The 18,044-nt window shown below is 44.1% G+C and overlaps 1 protein-coding gene and 1 long non-coding RNA gene across 3 annotated transcripts in view; one reads left to right on the top strand and one right to left on the bottom strand.

Annotated features, from left to right (window-relative positions):
- Window positions 1–18,044, bottom strand: part of LOC147103182 (uncharacterized) — a 48,851-nt gene that overhangs the window by 2,915 nt on the left and 27,892 nt on the right. For both annotated transcript variants that reach the window (XR_015072909.1, XR_015072908.1), the window contains exon 3: window positions 3,410–3,506. This is a non-coding gene — a long non-coding RNA (uncharacterized LOC147103182). The remainder of the gene's footprint in view (window positions 1–3,409; window positions 3,507–18,044) is intronic.
- LOC147103183 (protein argonaute-1) overlaps window positions 1–18,044 on the top strand; it is a 119,431-nt gene that overhangs the window by 94,619 nt on the left and 6,768 nt on the right. Inside the window, exons 15-17 of the mRNA XM_085962569.1 lie at window positions 10,237–10,431; window positions 11,098–11,232; window positions 12,499–12,600. Coding sequence (XP_085818695.1) covers window positions 10,237–10,431; window positions 11,098–11,232; window positions 12,499–12,600 — 432 coding nt within the window. The remainder of the gene's footprint in view (window positions 1–10,236; window positions 10,432–11,097; window positions 11,233–12,498; window positions 12,601–18,044) is intronic.

The following is an 18,044-nucleotide window of genomic DNA, read 5'->3' as shown; positions in this document are numbered from 1 at the left end:
CTTGCTTTGAATGAAACTCTCAGTTGACAGAATCCAAATCCAATCCTGTGTGCAGGAATTAAATAAAGGCTTTGCATATGAATCGAAGGAATTGCTTGCTATTTAAGATATATATGAAGTAAATACAGGTCACGTGCTAAGCAAAACCTGCAGTTCAGCTGGTTCCCTTACAATTCATGCCAGTATTGAAGAGTGGAGATAGTTTTGTATGCAGGAATTGCTGATTAATCTATGGGATTCCATTCCCGATCACAAGATGGTTTATGACGACTCCACACAGAATAGAATGACGAAACAGTACTATTAGTTTAGTGTGTACCAAACTCACTTGGCACTAGCATTCAATTACATTGAGTAGTATTTGTGTATCAATGTATGTGTTTTGAATTTATATTCAGTTATTTGATTTGGTAATTCCATTCTGCTAGAGAAATCTGGGAGGCCAGCCAATGTGTTGCAATCTGGTTCTTATCTCTGAGTTTAGAGGAGTAATTTTTTTCCTGCATGATCAGACAAAAGTGCACTACTGTGTAGGAGAGTTCTTGCCTTTGTTTCCACACTCGCTGAGATTGACAGCTATCGGAATTCAACTTTTTTTTGCAAAAAAACAAAATGTGTCCAACAAGCACAGATGAGACTGGACTGGGATTTAAACTTTGACTGTCCCATCACCACCTTCACACACGAGCGCAAGCAGAAAACTGGTTCTGTTCCCAGGTCATTGCTTTTGCAATTCCTACTTTAGCCACCAGGCAGTAGTCTAGAGCAGACTGTGATGAGTATTTTCCTGTGGAGGAAGCACCTGATTTACAGTTTTTGATGACCTGTAGATTGAGTGTGTTTTGGTACTTGCCAGCCACAGATCCTTGTCCTGTCACTCAATGGCACAGAATATTGGACCACTATGCCAGGTCTACAGCAGACTTTCCTGATCAACAGGCATGTGATTCCATTTTGGAAAAACTATTTTTAGATAAACTTTTTGAATTCCATTTCCAGTCTGCACGGGTTAGAATTATTGAGAGTTCAATCTGTATGCATAATGTTCCCCATTGTTAGGAACTAATTGAGTCAATGAGACAATCCAGTCCCTCTCAGTATTGAACCGAGTCCTGATTGCAGCACGAGTGAGCAACACTTTCTCACAGTATGTCTGTAAATTCTGAATGTGGAGAATTGGTGTGTGCTTGCCAGAATGTGCACATGTTCATTTCTGGACACCAACGATAGCCTGATGTGAGAATATAATTTGCTACCTTGGCTTTTTTTTTAATTATTATTTGTGTTATGGTTCAACCTAAGATAGACTTTAAATAATGAAGAGTCAGGGGCACTACATGTTTGGGACATTTGATCATTTAAGATTTCCCCTTAGGATTCTCTTAAGGAGCCAGACATGGCTTAGCTTTCTGAACACATGTGCTTCACAACGATACTGTATCAGATCCATGTCTGATGTGTTGAAGTCCTACACATTGTACCACGCTTTCTCACTGCACACATTTGCTTTCAAAGCAGTAGCTTTGAGTCGCCAGTTAACTCACACTAACAGCTGTTGCCTGGTAACAGCAACTGCCAGCTGACTCATAGACCAATACAAAGTGATGTCACTCTTTCCATCAGTGGAACTGCGACTTGATTTAAACAAAACCCTTTTTATGGAAGCTATCTTACAAATGATGGCTTTTTGTTTGTTGTTGGCTTGCAGTTTCTTATCAGACTTTAAAAATCTGTGTGTGTGTGTATATATAAATTATATACCTAATGTAGTGCGTAGATGGTTAGTTTCCGAAAGAACAAAGTAAATGGAGCAATACAATGACGCCACCTGCACAACCCCAAGTGAGAAATGAATAGGCCAAGATTTTCCTCATGTTTACCACCCATTTCTGGGTGAAATTGGGGTGGCTGGATGAGGGATCTGGGTGAAAATATATTCCGTCACTATTCATTGTTTGATCTGGGGATGTGGCAACAATGGCACAGTCACATTTATTGCCTGTCGCTAGCTGCCCTGTGAAGGTGGTGGTGGCTGTTCTCCTTGAGCTGCTGCTGCTGTTCCATAGCAATAGGCTTGATAAGCCACGTCAGAAGGCATTAAGAGTCAACTGTATAATCTAGGGCAGACCTTAATGAACCAGCTGGGTTTTTATAATAATCATCAGTTTTCCTGATGCCAGCCTACTAGATTTATTGAATTTAGTTTCACAACTTGCCATGGTGGGATTTGAACTCATGAACTCTGGGTTGCTAGTCCATTAACCAGAACACTAAGGTGTTGAATGTCAATCCCTGGCCACTCATGGTTCACTTCCTGAGATAAATGCCTGTATAAAAGAGGCTTGGTGATTGCTAGGCAGCTGTTGACAGACAGAAGTGGCGTTAAAGGTCATCTTCAGAAGTTTGTTTTGTGCTGAAGACTCATTTTTCTCTTGTTTTTGCCATCTCCCCCTTATTAATAAGTCCAGCATTGCTCCTAATGCTGTGATCCTTTATTCCCCCCCGTATTACTGTTTCACCACAGGAGACAATGATGTTTACCTTATGGATTCTCCTTTTCCTCTGCTATGAAGAGAAAGAAGAGGAGAAGGATCAGGAGGAGCTACACAGGGAGGCCATGCTGATCTGGTACCCATGCCTCTGTGCATACAGACCGAGGTGGTCATATCTGAACCTCATCAGTCAGCGGTGCTCAAGAAGGATAACGGAGTGCTCAGCAGCAGAAGCCATTGGGACCTGGTGTGACCCTTGTGTTTGACAGATGAGGCTCCAGAGAGACCTGCTTCAAGCTGGATCTTGACTATAACTGAAGGGCAATCTGGTCCTGGCTACTATGGCCACGTGTGCAGACATCTGAGAGGGCTGGCAGAAGGGCACACATGATACTGTCCTGAGACAGCATCTTCATGCATGTGCACATTTGCCAGGACAATAGTCCTGGGCTCTGGCTCTGCTTGGGCACTGATTAGTGGGAAATCAGACTAAATGGTACCCATCAGGTCATAGACGCCCAAAGACACTTGTTTGCATTCCAGTCCTACATGTTTGGAGACTGGAAAAGAGAGCCCTCTCCACTCCACTCTGGCTCCCAAGGCATCTATGGCAGCAGTTGTAGCTACCATGCCAGAATCCAAGGCGGTCCTTGGTTCTCTCCTTGGAATTGCAAATCACTTTGGAGCTGTCTCATCTCCAGAGTTGACTGCATGGTTTAGGCACATCCATCATAATGCCACGTAGTGTGATGCTCTCTCAGAATCTTTTTAAATATGGGACCCCTGAGATCTGGGTCCTCAAAAAGGGGATGACGTTTTCTGACCTTCTGCCCAGCAAAGATTGCCTCCTCATCTTCCACCTCTAACTCCTCCTGGATATTTGTGCCCCGTACATCAATCTGTGCATAACCACTCACTTGAATAATTATCTATGGGTGGTGGCATGGGTGAAGTGGTCCAGAAGCACAGGGGTCAGGATCCTCTGGAAGCACTTCCTTGGTTGCTATGGCACACCTAGGAGAACAGAAAAAGAAGAGGTTAGCATGGATAGATGAGATGCACAATGGGCATTGTACTTTCAGAACTATGAGCTTGTGGTCTCACCACCTGTGGCAGATCTCTACTTCTTGAAGAAGTTGGAAGGCCAAAATATAAAAGGCAGAGAGTTTGAAAGCCTTTAGGATGCAACCCCAGTGTGAGTTAAGCATTCACATTGCATTAAGCATTGTGATGACCGATTTCAGTTTCTGCTGTATACATTCAGAGTCATGAAATGATTACCAACCTAGAGCCAACACCTCATTTCCCATTTCCTGATTTCCAAGTATGCCTACCAGAGCTTCCTCCTTGCAAGAACTAAGAGGCCAGAGGCTTGTGGTTTCACCACTGGTGGCAGATCTCAGCCTTTTATATTTTGGGCTATCAACTTCTTCAAGAAGAAAGCAGAGAGTTTGAAAGCCTTTGGGATGCAACCCCAGTGTGAGTTGAGCATTTCTTAATGGAGGTTTAGAACAGGTGCAGGAAACAAGCAAATACATATCATGTGATATGTTCCATTCCTATCTATCCAGCCGCAGCCAGAGAATCATCTGCAACGGCTTCTCTTCCCACTCCCGCACCATTATCTGTGGAGTCCCCCCAACCATCTATCCTTGTCCCCCTCCTATTTCTCATCTACATGCTGCCCCTTGATGACATCATCCGAAAACATGTCAGGTTCCACATGTACGCTGACGACACCCAGCTCTACCTCACCACCACCTCTCTCAACCCCTCTGCCTCTGATTTATCACACTGCTTGTCCGACATCCAGTACTGGATGAGCAGAAATTTCCTCCAATTAAATATTGGGAAAACAGAGGCCATTGTCTTTGGTCCCTGCCACAAACTCCGTTCCCTAGCCACTGACTCCATCCCTTTCCCTGGCCACTGTCTGGGACTGAACCAGACCGTTTGCAACCTTGGCATCCAATTTGACCCTGAGCTGAGCTTCCGACCCCATATCTTCCCCATCACCAAGACTGCCTACTTCCACCTACATATCATCACCCATCTGCTGTAAGACTAGGCCCTTTACGGTATCCCGATCTGACAGTTACTTAGAGTTCGGACCCGAACCAGAATGAAGACAATGAGACAAAGGGCAGGATTTTCACTGGGCCGTGGAGGCGGGATTGGAGGCGTGTGGGGGGTTAAAATCCCGAAATCGGGGGTCCCGACACCATCCCGCCCCCAATCCGCCTCCATGCCCGTTTCAAAGGAGGCAGGTACGCGCCCCACACTGGAACCCGCCTCCCCGAGGCGGGAAGGGGATTAGTGCCAATTAACTGCCTGTTAACAGGCAGTTTTTAGCCTAATCCCTATTTTTAATGTTGAAGTGTGGGATTCCCGACGGCTCCAACCCACGCCAGGTTAGAGGAGGCGGACCGTCAGGATGAAGGGCTTGGAGGGGTCGAGATGTCCTGTGTTCAGGTGAGTGATGGGTGCATGAGTGCAAAGGTAAGTGTGTTTGATGTGTGTAAAGTGTTTAAAGAAGTTTTACATACCTTTACAGCCTTCCTTCAGGTCTCGGGAGTCCCTCATCTCACCGACACAGAAAGCAGAACGGCAGCGAGCTGTCAAAAATTGCAGCATTCAGCTTTCTGTTCTGGGGAGATCTCTAAATCATCCTGAGAGGAAGGAATTAACCTGGAGTACAGATTATCGGTGTTTGACAGCTTCAAACAGCTGTGAAACGCTGATATTTCATCTGTCAAAAGGTCTCGACAGATTAAATTTTAATCTGTGACATCACCTGTTGCCGGGTGGCCCTTAATTGGCCTGCTGAGGCCGCCGGGCTCAACAAGGTCAATCAAGTCAAAATCGTGTGGGTTGGCTAGAACTCGATGGAGGCGGGACTACAACCCTGAAAGTTGTAGTTCCGCCTCCAACCCGACGACTCAATGAAAATCCAGCCCAAAGATTTCAGGGTAGCTACATCTTTACTTAAAATCAATCAAGTTTACACGCAAGCATAAGCACACATACATACTAACACCAGCGAGTGACCAGTTCGGCGGTGACTAGCGGGCCTTTCTTTCTGTGCGACCGGTCAAGTCACCCGACTCACTGCAGCAGTCCCAAGCGTTCCCTAACTGTTTCCTTTATACCCAAAACTTGGCAGGCCTCCCAATGCGTACGTGTCCCAGACCACGTTGACGATTGTTCAATCATGGGTATCTCTTATCTGTAATCAATGAGCCTCGAGGCTACTTGCCTGAAGGGGTTGCAGAAGTTTCTCATTGTTCAATCAGCTTAAAGGTTTGTTTTGCCGAACTCTCGAGGTCCTGTCTGATGAGGTTGCAGAAATTAACTAAATCTGTAGACAATTGGCCGCTTATGCCATGTCTGAAAGGGTTACAGAAGTTAGCTAAATCTGTTTAAAGGTTTGTTTGCAGAACTCTCTAAGCATGCTGGTACATTAAATTCAGCCAAGTCACAACGAACAGTGAATTATATCTTACACTGCAACCCTGCCTCAGCTCATCTGCTGTTGATACCCTCATCCCTGCCTTTGTTACCTCTAGACTTGACGAATCCAATGCACTCCTGCCTGGCCTCCCCCCTTGCACCCTCTGTAAATTTGAGCTCATTCTGTATCTTAACTCGCACCAACTCCCGTTCACCCCTCCCCTCTGCTCGCTGACCCGTGTCCTAACTCGCACCAACTCCCGTTCACCCCTCCCCTCTGTGCTCGCTGACCCGTGTCCTAACTCGCACCAACTCCCATTCACCCCTCCCCTCTGTGCTCGCTGACCCGTGTCCTAACTCGCACCAACTCCCGTTCACCCGTCCCCTCTGTGCTCGCTGACCCGTGTCCTAACTCGCACTAACTCCCGTTCACCCCTCCCCTCTGTGCTCGCTGACCCGTGTCCTAACTCACACCAACTCCCGTTCACCCATCCCCTCTGTGCTCGCTGACCTACATTGGCTCCTGGTCTGGCAACCCCTCAATTTTAAAATTCTCAACCTTGTTTTCAAATCCCCCACTCCCCCTGCCCATGGCCTTGTTCCTCCCTATCTCAATAATACTTCCAGCCCTACAAACCTCTGAGATCTCTACGCTCCTCCAATTCTGGCCTCTTGCGTATCCCCGCTTTTCAACGCTCCATCATTAGCAGCCATGCCTTCAGCTGCCTCGGCCTTAAGCTCTGGAATTCTCTACCTCTCCTCCTTTAAGATACTCTTTAATACTTACCTCTTTGACTGTCACCTCCTAATCTCTCCTTATGTGGCTTGGTGTCAAATTGTGTTTGATGACGCTCCTGTGAAGCACCTTGGGATGTTTTACTATATTAAAGGCGCTATATAAATGCAAGATTACTGTGTCTTCACTCTTTCCCTTTATGGTAAGATGTGAGTGAAGGAACACTTGCAGGGGAAGGGAGTGTGTATAGTCTTTTGGTACCTCTTCTACATTTTCAAGTAAATAATGTTCAACGTAAGGAGGGTGAATGTGGAAATATTTAAAACCGTGTATTTATTTTAAGTGTGCGTCCTGTTACCTTGGCTAACCTGGCAAAGTTATTGAACCTCTTCTTGCACTGAGCAGCCATGTGGGCTTTGCTGGAGGTGGCACTTGCAGCCAAGGTTGACTCCTTCCACTAGGCCTGCACTATTCCTTTATTTGACCCAGTTGCCTTGGTGCCAAAGATTGCCTGCCTCCTTTGCTTTGGCCAACAAAACCTCAACAGAGGAGGCAGAAAATCTGGGGGCTCTCTACCCTTATGTAGCAGTCTTGGACATCCGTCTCTCACATTCTTCCATTTCTTGCAGCCGGACGATAGCACCCTGCCCTTTGAAGCTGCTACAGCCACTTGAATGCTACAGTAGTGCTGAATGCCTGTCTCCCCCCACCCCCCCCCCCCCCCAAATCACCCCAGAGGTGAGCTCCCAATAGAAAGTGAAAATAACCCTGGGATTTCAGCCACAATCTTACAGTTAAGCTGAACTAAGTTAAGGAAAATGTCCCACTGGCAGGCAGAATTTCAGTCCTGCCACACCCTTACTGATAAACTTACAAAGAGGGATATCCAGCCCATAGTCTTTAACTAAAAATAAAATTAAAAAAGAACTTGATTTTACTTTCTTTCATGCATACCATATTTGTAATGTTATTAAATTTGGTTGAGTTGCCAAACTGAAGTACAGTGGAATCTGATTATAGTGATCAATTTGGAAAGATCCCCGAACCAGGCAATGCCACGATCTCTGCTCTCAAACTGCTAGACTGACATTAAGTCATGGATAAAAACATAAGAATTAGGAGCAGGAATAGGCCATGCGGCCCCTCGAGCCATTCTGTAAGATCATGGTTGATCTTTGACCTCAACTCCACTTTTCCACCGATCTCCAAATCCCTCGATTCACCTAGAGTCCACAAATCTATCCATCTGAACCTTGAATATACTCAATGATTCAGCATCCACAGTCCTTTGGGGTAGAGAATTCCAAAGATTCACAAACCTCTGAGTGAAGAAATTCTTCCTTATTGCAGTTTTAAATGGCCGACCCTTTATCCTTAGACTATGCCCCCTAGTTCTAGACTCTCCAGCCAGGGGCAACAACTCCTCAGAATCTTATATGTTTCAATGAGATCATCTCTCATTCTTCTAAACTCCATAGAGTATAGGTCCAATGATGAATGAAAACTTCCTCCAACTGAACGTTGGGAAGAGCAAAGCCATCATTTCCAGCCACCAACATAAACTTCACTCCCTTGTCACTAATACCATCCCCCTCTTCAGCCACTCACTCAGACTGTATCACGTCACATGTAAAACATTGGTATCCTGTTCAACTCAATTTTCAAACCCCCTCACACTATCCTCACCAAGACTGCTAGCAATGTTGCCAACCTCCAACTCTTTCACGCCACTGCAACCAAAGCACTTACTGCTTTTGTCACCTAGACTTGATTTCTCCCAACATCCTCCTTGCCAGCCTCCCAGTCTTCCTAATCTATAAACTTAAACCCAGTCAAAGCTCAGTTCATGTTCTGCGTGCACAGACTTTCACTTATCCATAACTCCTCTCCTCACTGATCTATACTTGCTCCCAATCCCCTAGTACATTCCCTCATCTTCCGATTCCTCCATGGCCTTGCTACCAACCTATTTCTACTCCTCCAACTTTGTGTCTTCTCCTGCACTCTCCGATCTTTCAACTCTGCTGTTCTATGCATCCTTCCTATCTGGAACTCCCTTCCTAAGCTCCTCCAACTCTCGCTTTTTCCACTTTCAAAAGCCTTATGAAAATCCATCTTTTTGAAAAATCTTTTGGTCATCTCTCCTAACTCGCCCACCATGGCTTAGTATCTATTTTGTTATTTTCTTTTACCTTTAAAGCATCTTGGAATATTTTTCCACATTAAAAGCACTGGCCCTGAAATTCCACAGGGCCATTTACGCCAGTGTTGTGTCCCTCAGCCAGGACTCAGCCCGTCGATGTTGTCTATCACTGACCCCACCGCAATTTACAGGGTCAGCTCAGTTCCATGTCCTTTGGCTGTTCATTTGCCCAAATCCTGTGTAGCATTAGAGTATTGCACTGGGGGAGCTTTGAAATTAGCAGAGCAGCCTTTAAAAAGCCAAGAATGGCTGAAGATTGCAGCAGGTAAGTCATAAACTTTTGGCCAGGCTGAGTTCACTGCCTTGTATTATTCAGGGAGGGCTCCTGCATTATTTCATGCCACAATTAAAGCAAGTTTTTAAGTGGAGTACCTGGCAGAGACATCCAAAGAAGGGAACAGGGAATTGTAAGGAGACAGAGAAAAAGTGCCTAAACTTTTATATGACTCCTTAAGAGGCCCATGTACTTTGTCTGAGCCGAGGGTGCAGGTAAAAGGATTGGGAAGCCGTACAACTATTGTAGGGGGGGGGTGCATGGGGGGGGGGGCGGATATCACAGCCAGGCTGGACCTTCACTAGGGAGCACACACACATTTTCCAGCTGGAGTCTGCACGTTGAGAATGAGCAGAGCACTGGTGGAATTTTCCATTTTTCTTTTAGACCAGGGTTGCTGAGGTAATTGGAAATGCCTCAGTGGCTTCAAATGAGCTCAGTTAACTCAACACATTCAAGTGATTGAACCTGGAACCGTCTTTATAATAATAATCAACTTTATTGTCATTGTTAGTGCACAAGTGCAGTACAACGAAATGTAGGCTTGCAGCTCCCGAGAGAAGACATTTAAACATTCAACAATCATTTGGCTTGTAATACATTGATATAAACATAATAAAGTGCATTGGCAGATGTGCAGGCTTTAGAGTTTATTTGTGGAGTTCAGTAGGATGACAGCCCTGGGAAAGAAGCTGTTCCTAAATCTGGTCGTTCGGGTGCCAATGCATCTGTAGCGTCTCCCAGATGACGGGGGCGAACAGACTGTGGCTGGGGTGGGTAGGGTCTTTGATGATGGTCAGTGACCATCATCAAAGTCTTGGTCTGTATGACTTAGTACTGGGAGAGGGGCGGGGAGAGAGTGTAATGACGGAGACATCAGGAGGAGCCACTTCCATTTTCTACACTCTTGAGTACAACTGCCAAGCCAATGTTATAGACTGGGGGATTTTATGGCAGTTTATTACCCAGCAGAATCTGGATTCAGATTACCCAAGCGCATTCAGAACTTTCAGTTTTGACATTACAGTTGTTTATGCAATATCGTTAGTTCTCCTGAGAGAGTTCTATTTTTTCATACCAGGTGGTTGGCAGCATGGATGCCCATCCAAGCCGTTACTGTGCCACAGTCCGTGTGCAGCGACCCCGTCAGGAGATAATTGAAGACCTTTCCTACATGGTACGAGAACTTCTGATCCAGTTTTACAAATCTACCCGCTTCAAGCCAACAAGGATTATCTTCTATAGGGACGGTGTCCCTGAGGGACAGTTGCCACAGGTAGCTCAAAGTTCCATTCACTCACTGAAGTAAACACCTGAAATGCTATAAGTCAATTGAAGTAGAGTTCAGATTTGCAGGGGTTACCTTGATGGATTTCAATAGAGGCAGAAGTGAACAATATCAACAAAAAAAAATTAAACCAGATTTTCATTTTTGTATCAACCCTCGATATCTTGCTTATCACTTCCTCCTCTCAGTGGGAGGAAGGATAGTCTGGCTGTTAATCAATGCTATATTATGATCGGTTGTCAGGAATTCTAGTTCAAATGTGGTAACTTGGACAATGCAGGCTGTACTTTTAATACAACCTGGATAATGAAAAATAGCCATTCTTTACACCTTGCTTCTGCACTCTGCAGAGAATGTTTCAATAGAATTTTCACATCCATCCTAAAGTAGCTCTGTCCATCCTATTGGTAAAATCACTCCTCTAAAGGGATATATTTGTCCTTGTATCTGACATCAGATTGTATCTGACATCAGATTGTTTCGTATTACTTTGGCTGGAAAACCAAAGATTTCCTGATGACAACATTTCATAAACAGCTACATTACTAGTCCTGCCAAACTTTTCTGTTGCAGCATCCTTCTCCTCTGCTCCTCACCAAAACTGTTTTAAATGCTTATTTAAATTAACAAATCACCTGAAACCTTCTTTTCCAGATTTTACACTATGAGCTCCTGGCTATCCGTGATGCATGTATCAAACTGGAAAAAGATTATCAGCCTGGAATTACCTATATAGTTGTCCAGAAACGGCACCACACACGACTCTTCTGTGCAGATAAGAGCGAGAGGGTAAGCGGAGTGAAATAACTTCAGTGAATCTATTGATGCAAGCTGAGGTTATTTTTTCATTTGTATGTTTCTTTTCTTTCCCTCTTTTCTCCCCTCTTGAAGGCGCTGGTTCTTGCTCAGTACATCCCATGGATGCTACAACCCTCCAGTGCTTCGCTAAAGTAGCTATGCTTCATGTGTAAGCTGAGACAGTGAATGCCAGCAGGATATTTGACTATGGAGGTGCCAAAGACAGGAATGATCCCATCCATGGACACAAACTGCAGCAGAAGTTTCTGCTGTTTCTACAGTCCTGACGAAGGGTTTCGACCCGCAACGTTGACTCTGTTTCTCTCTCCACGGATGTTGCCGGGCCTGCTGAGTTTTTCCAGCATTTTCTGTTGTTGTTGCAGAAGTTTCTGGATGGCTATCGGAATTAATAACCCAGCTGAATTTCCCCCCGAGTGACATTGAGATTCTCTGTTCCCACTGCCGCCCTGGCTAAGATCAGCTAAATTCAGGATAGCTCTGATAGAACATGGAGCCTTCTTGGTCTGTATGGCTCACTATAGGGGTGCTTTTATTGAGAGAAAACCTTAAATCTGTAACAAACCAAATTAAAATATAAGTAATTTGACCCACATTAATGGGAATACCTATTAGGGTGGAAGTCCCTTATCGGAGACTTTTCTGGGGCAGCAGTTTTCACCCATTGTACTCCAGCCAGTACTAATGGATTTTGCTTAAAGTGAAATTTCCATCAGGGCATCCACTAAATTGGCTTCCACTGCATAATCAAATTAGGGTACATTTTAGGGTTATTCAAAGAATACTGCAAAGTATATATCATAATTTGATAGTCAACACTGACTTGGTATTAAAATCAGCCTATGTACACTTGAACAGAGATCATTTTACTGATCATTTTCATAAATACTATGAGACTTGTGCTAGGGCTGAGGTGAGATGTAAAGGATCTGCACCCATGCTAATGTTAAGGGTATAATATTTCAAACCTGATAATACCTGTGCTACACCTACTGGATCTGTGCCTCTGCTGGTACCCAGGTGCCAGTGTTGCAGTTGTACGGTGTGCTACTCTCAAGCGTACCAGTATCACATGAACTTATAGTCTGGTTTGCATGTGCACAAAACCTGAAGATGCGCTTAGAACTAATACACAATATGAGCCAATATGAAATGATCAGTCTTTAAATATGGCAAAATGTTCCTTTTGTTCTTATTTCCTGTTCAAAAAGTATTAAATACTTTTTTTTCTTTTGGCAGATTGGTAAAAGTGGGAACATACCGGCAGGAACAACGGTTGATACCAATATCACCCACCCATTTGAGTTTGATTTCTATCTGTGCAGCCATGCTGGGATTCAGGTTAGTTGGGTACCTTTGTACTTGTGACCATTGCAGAATAGGAGAGCTGAGGGGAATTTACACACAGTAGCTGCTCTCCTGTGGCACGGTTGAAAAGTAGTTTAGGGTCTGGAGCATGTTTAGCTGCTAGCCTGACTTTTTTTCCCATTACGGCAACTGCCCAGCTACATCCTCTGGAGAACTGGTCTAAATAGGTTCTAAGGTCAGGTTAATTGATGTTGATGGGAAGCTTTGCAGATTGCCAGATCCAGGTCAATTTGCAAACTTCCATCACCAACAGAAACTAACGTAAATAGCCTCGGCGTGAAATGGCTGCCTTTGTTTTTTAGATGGATGTAAGAAAAAAGGAAGCAACAAATAGAAATCGAGCAAGCTAGGAGGGGAGTTTCCAGGACCCAGGTGGTACTGCCACAACTACTTTCTGAATCTAAATGTATCTACCCACCCCCAGGCTACCAGAGCTCAAATCTCTCTCTCGACCGTCTCCATTCCTCTCCCACCATGCTTGATTTCTAATTGTTGCTTCCTTCTTTCCTACATTGTTCTTCCCATTCAAATCCTGTCATGGTGCCACTTATCGCTGCAAAAGTAGGATACACACAGGGGTGGGTGTAAATTACTAAGGATGGAGCTTGTAACATAGCGGATATAACTTGAAACATAGAAACATAGAAGATAGGAGCAGGAGTAGGCCATTCGACCCCTCGAGCCTGCTCCGCCATTCAATGAGATCATGGCTGATCATCCAAATTCAGTACCCTGTCCCTGCCTTCTCCCCAAATCCCTTGATCCCTTTAGCCTTAAGAAATATATCCAACTCTTTCTTGAATATATTTAATTAACTGGTCTCCACCGCCCTCTGTGGCAGAGAATTCCACAGGTTCACCACTCTCTGGGTGAAGAAATTCCTCCTCATTTCAGTCCTAAATGGCCTACCCCTTATCCTTAGACTATGACCCCTGGTTCTGGACTCCCCAGCCATCAGAAACATCCTGCATCAAGTCTGTCCAGGCCTGACAGAATTTCATAGGTTTCGATGAGATCCCCTCTCAATCTTCTAAACTCCAGTGAGTATAAGCCCAGTCGACACAATCTCTCCTCATACGTCATTCCTGCCATCCCAGGTGTCAGCCTGGTGAATCTTCGCTGCACTCCTTCCATGCCAAGAACATCCTTCCTCAGATAAGACAACCAAAACTGCACACAATACTCAAGGTGCGGTCTCACCAAGGCCCTGTACAACTGCAGCAAGACATCCTTGTTCCTGTACTCGAACCCTCTTGCTACGAAGGCCAACATACCATTTGCCTTCTTAACCGCCTGCTGCACCTGCATGCTTACCTTCAGCGACTGGTGCACAAGGACACCCAGGTCTCTTTGCACTTCCCCTTCTCCCAATCTATTGCCATTCAAATAATAATCTGCCTTCCTGTTTTTGCCACCAAAGTGGATAACCTCACATTTATCCACATTGTAGTGCATTTGCCATGTTTCTGCCCAATCACCCAACCTGTCCAAATCGTACTGGAGTTTCACAACATCCTCCTCACAGCTTACCCTCCCACCCAGCTTTGGGTCGTCTGCAAATTTGGAGATATTACATCCAATTCCCTCGTCCAGATCATTAATATATATTGTGAACAGCTGGGGTCCTAGGACCGATCCTTGCGGTACCCCACTAGTCACTGCCTGCCACTCGGAAAACGACCCGTTTATTCCAACTCTTTGCTTTCTGTCCGCCAACCAGTTCTCTATCCAAGTCAATACCTTGCCCCCAATCCCGTGTGCCTTAATTTTGCACGCTAATCTCTTATGTGGAACCTTATCGAAAGCCTTCTGAAAGTCCAAATACACCACATCCACTGGTTCTCCCTTATCTATTTTACCAGTTACATCCTCAAAAAATTCCAGTAGATTAGTCAAGCATGATTTACCTTTTGTAAATCCATGTTGACTTTGTCCGATCCTGTCACTGCTTTCCAAGTGCTCTGCTATTACATCTTTTATAATGGACTCTAGCATTTTCCCCACTACCGATGTCAGGCTTACCGGTCTATAATTCCCCGCTTTTTCTCTACCGCCTTTTTTGAATAGTGGGGTAACATTAGCTACCCTCCAATCCATGGGTACTGTTCCAGAGTCTATCGAGTTCTGGAAGATGACCAGCAATGCATCTACTATTTCTAGGGCCACTTCCTTAAGTACCCTGGGATGTAGATTATCAGGCCCTGGGGATTTATCGGCCTTTAGTCCCATCAATTTTCCTAACATCATTTCCCTACAAATACTGATTTCTTTCAGTTCCACCCTTTCATCAGACCCTATGTTCCCTGGCATCTCTGGGAGGTTATTTGTGTCCTCCTTTGTGAAGAAAGAACCAAAATATGTATTTAGTTGGTCTGCCATTTCTTTGTTCCCCATTATAAATTCCCCTGATTCTGACTGCAAGGGACCTACGCTTGACTTCACCAATCTTTTTCTCTTCACATATCTATAAAAGCTTTTACAGTCAGTTTTTATGTTCCCTGCAAGCTTACTCTCATATTCTATTTTCTCTTTCTTAATTAATCCCTTTGTCCTCCTTTGTTGAATCCTAAACTGCTCCCAATACTCAGGATTATTGCTTTTTCTGGCCAATTTATATGTCCTCTCCTTGGATCTTATGCTATCCCTAATTTCCCTTGTTAGCCACGGTTGAGTCACCTTTTTTGTTTTATTTTTATGCCAAACTGGGATAAACAAATTCTGTAGCTCATCCATTCAGTCTTTGAATGTTTGCCATTGCCTATCCACCGTCAACCCTTTGAGTGCCATTCCCCAATCAATCCTACCCAACTCACTCCTCAGACCATCGTAGTTTCCTTTATTTAAATTGAGGACCCTTGTCTCTGATTCAACTACTTCATTCTCCATCTTAATGAAGAATTCGATCATATTATGATCGCTCCGACCCAAGGGGCCTCGTACAACAAGATTCTAATTAATCCTTTCTCGTTACATAATACCCAGTCTAAGATGGCCTGATCTCTGGTTGGTTCTTCGACATTGGTCCAGGAAACCATCCCGTAAACACTCCAGGAATTCCTCCTCCACAGTATTGTTACTCATTTGGTTGGCCCAATCTATATGTAGATTAAAGTCACCCATGATGACTGCTGTGCCCTTATTGCACGCTTCTTTAATTTCCCTTTTAATGCCATCCCCAACCTCCGCCTTACTGTTTGGAGGTCTATATACCACTCCCACTAACGTTTTTTTCCCCTTAGTATTCCTCAATTCTACCCATACAGATTCCACATCATCAGAGCTAATATCCTTCATTACAATTGTGTTAATCCCTTCTTTAACCAGTAATGCTAACCCACCTCCCTTTCCTTTTTGCCTATCTTTCCTGAATATCGAATACCCCTGAATGTTGAGTTCCCAGTCTTGGCCATCCTTGAGCCACGTTTCCGTAATCCCAACCAAATCATATTCGTTTACCTCTATTTGCGCAGCCAATTCAGCCACCTTATTACAAATGCTCCTCGCATTAAGACACAAAGCCTTCAGGCTTGTTTTTTTAACGCTCTTAGACCACGTGCAGTCTGTTTATTGAGAAATTTGTGCTGGACGAAGGCCTACATTACAGAACCACACCAAGGCTGAAAATAGAAGGTAAGGTACACCGGAAATAATGATTAGATGTGGATGAGTTGTGGCTTTAAAAACCTGACAATTGCAGGAAGAAGGGAAGACGGTGGGGGTGGGGGGGGAAAGAAATTCTAGTTTGAGGTTCTTGAACAGGGAATTGGAGTCTGAGAGGTTCTACAATAAGACTTGATGTCAACACAGTGCGGATTAAGGGAACAGTAAGATCATGTAGGATGGTGCGTTTGCAGTTTTGGAGGACTAACGAATGAAAGTAGAGGAGTATTGACCATAATGGCAAGAGACAAGGGAGGGAAAATTGACTCAACATTACAACAGGGACAGAGGTGAGGGGGAATTGCCAATCAGGTGACAACCTTGTTTTAAATCTGCCCTTCAGTCTGAGAGGTATTAGAAGAGCCTGTAGAGAGATGGAAGAGCATGCAGGCTTGGGATTTATCAAGAGTTAAATTATTGAGAGGAAGTTTGCACCACTTCGTAATTTATTTTCTGCAACTTGCCACTTCCTTATGTGTATCCTGTGTTTAAGCTTCAGTACATTATGCCTCATTTATCATTCTTTCTCTCTTTTCTCTTCCTCACCACACCCAACCCCCCCCCCCCAACAATAAGCAATATAATTAAACATCAACTAATTTCACTCTCTCATACCTTTGCTTGTTCTTACTTTCCCTTTACGCCAAGTTAAGGACTTGCTCTGTGAAGGATTCCTAGTTTGAATGCTACATGAAAAAACTGCTCCTGCTGCTGTTTTGACAAATTGAGACTTTTCCCCAATTGGAAAAACAACACATTTTGGTTAAGTACTTCATAACAAAGAAAAATGGTAGAGAGAGAGAGAAGAATGGCAATTCACAGCAGGGTTGGCTTCAGGATATTGCTAAAGAAACAGGGATGTGGAATGTTGTGAAAAAGTAATTACACTTTGAAGATGTTATCTCTCCCTGCCTGATTTTGGTGTTTCAGTCAGTGATCTTGGAGATTGCAGTGTAAATTTAATATCTCCGTTCACTTATAGGACATCAAAGTCAGTTTATTAACTGATATGATACAGATAGCCTTGGAAATCTAATTATTTCTTCAGTGATGTGCATCCTGAGTTACAGCATTTAGCTTCATAAACAAATATTAAGGCACCTTTCCTATTACTACAGTCATTCTTACTCGTAGTTTTCTCTCCCGTTATAACGTGAATACTGCTGACCTGACTGTGATCATTGAATTCAGTGGAGACCTGAGATTCACTCAGTCGACTAAGATTCGACCTGGGATTTTGCTGGACTGTAGGGCTCAGTTCAACATTGGCCGCTGTATTTACTCACTGACATTAGGCAAGCCAACATTCAGCTTTTAAATTAAAGTGGAATGGTGCTGTACTGCATGCACAATGGGCAAGCATACTGTTTGAGAACTGTTTTCAAAAAGGTAATCTGCCAATTTTGGGAAGAGAAAAGGGTCATTATTTTCCTTCCTTCCCTTCACTCCTGAAGCTGATGAGTCATGTTAACAGATCATCCTACCAAGGCCACATGACTCCAGTATCTTATCTAAGCAGTCATTCTTCATGTGTTAACCCAGACAGTGGGAAGTATTAGTGAGGTAGATTTATACTAGTTATTTGGACCATTGTCCTTATCTGTCATGTTCAGTGTCCATCAGGAAGTATCTTGCTTTGAATGCTACTAGTCTGACATACCGTGCTGGTGTTGGAATGAAAGTTTTTTTCAATTTTATAGTTTACTTTGTAGGAGGAAAGCGAAGAGCAGACATGTAAAAACCTTTCCAAACTGTGG

Source organism: Somniosus microcephalus, chromosome 20 (genome assembly GCF_052327205.1).
Source record: "Somniosus microcephalus isolate GS21.2 chromosome 20, FLI_Smic_1.0, whole genome shotgun sequence".
In the NCBI taxonomy this organism is placed as follows: Eukaryota; Metazoa; Chordata; class Chondrichthyes; order Squaliformes; family Somniosidae; genus Somniosus; species Somniosus microcephalus.
Note: the sequence above shows the minus strand (reverse complement) of the source record. Positions and strands in the feature narration are given on the sequence as shown.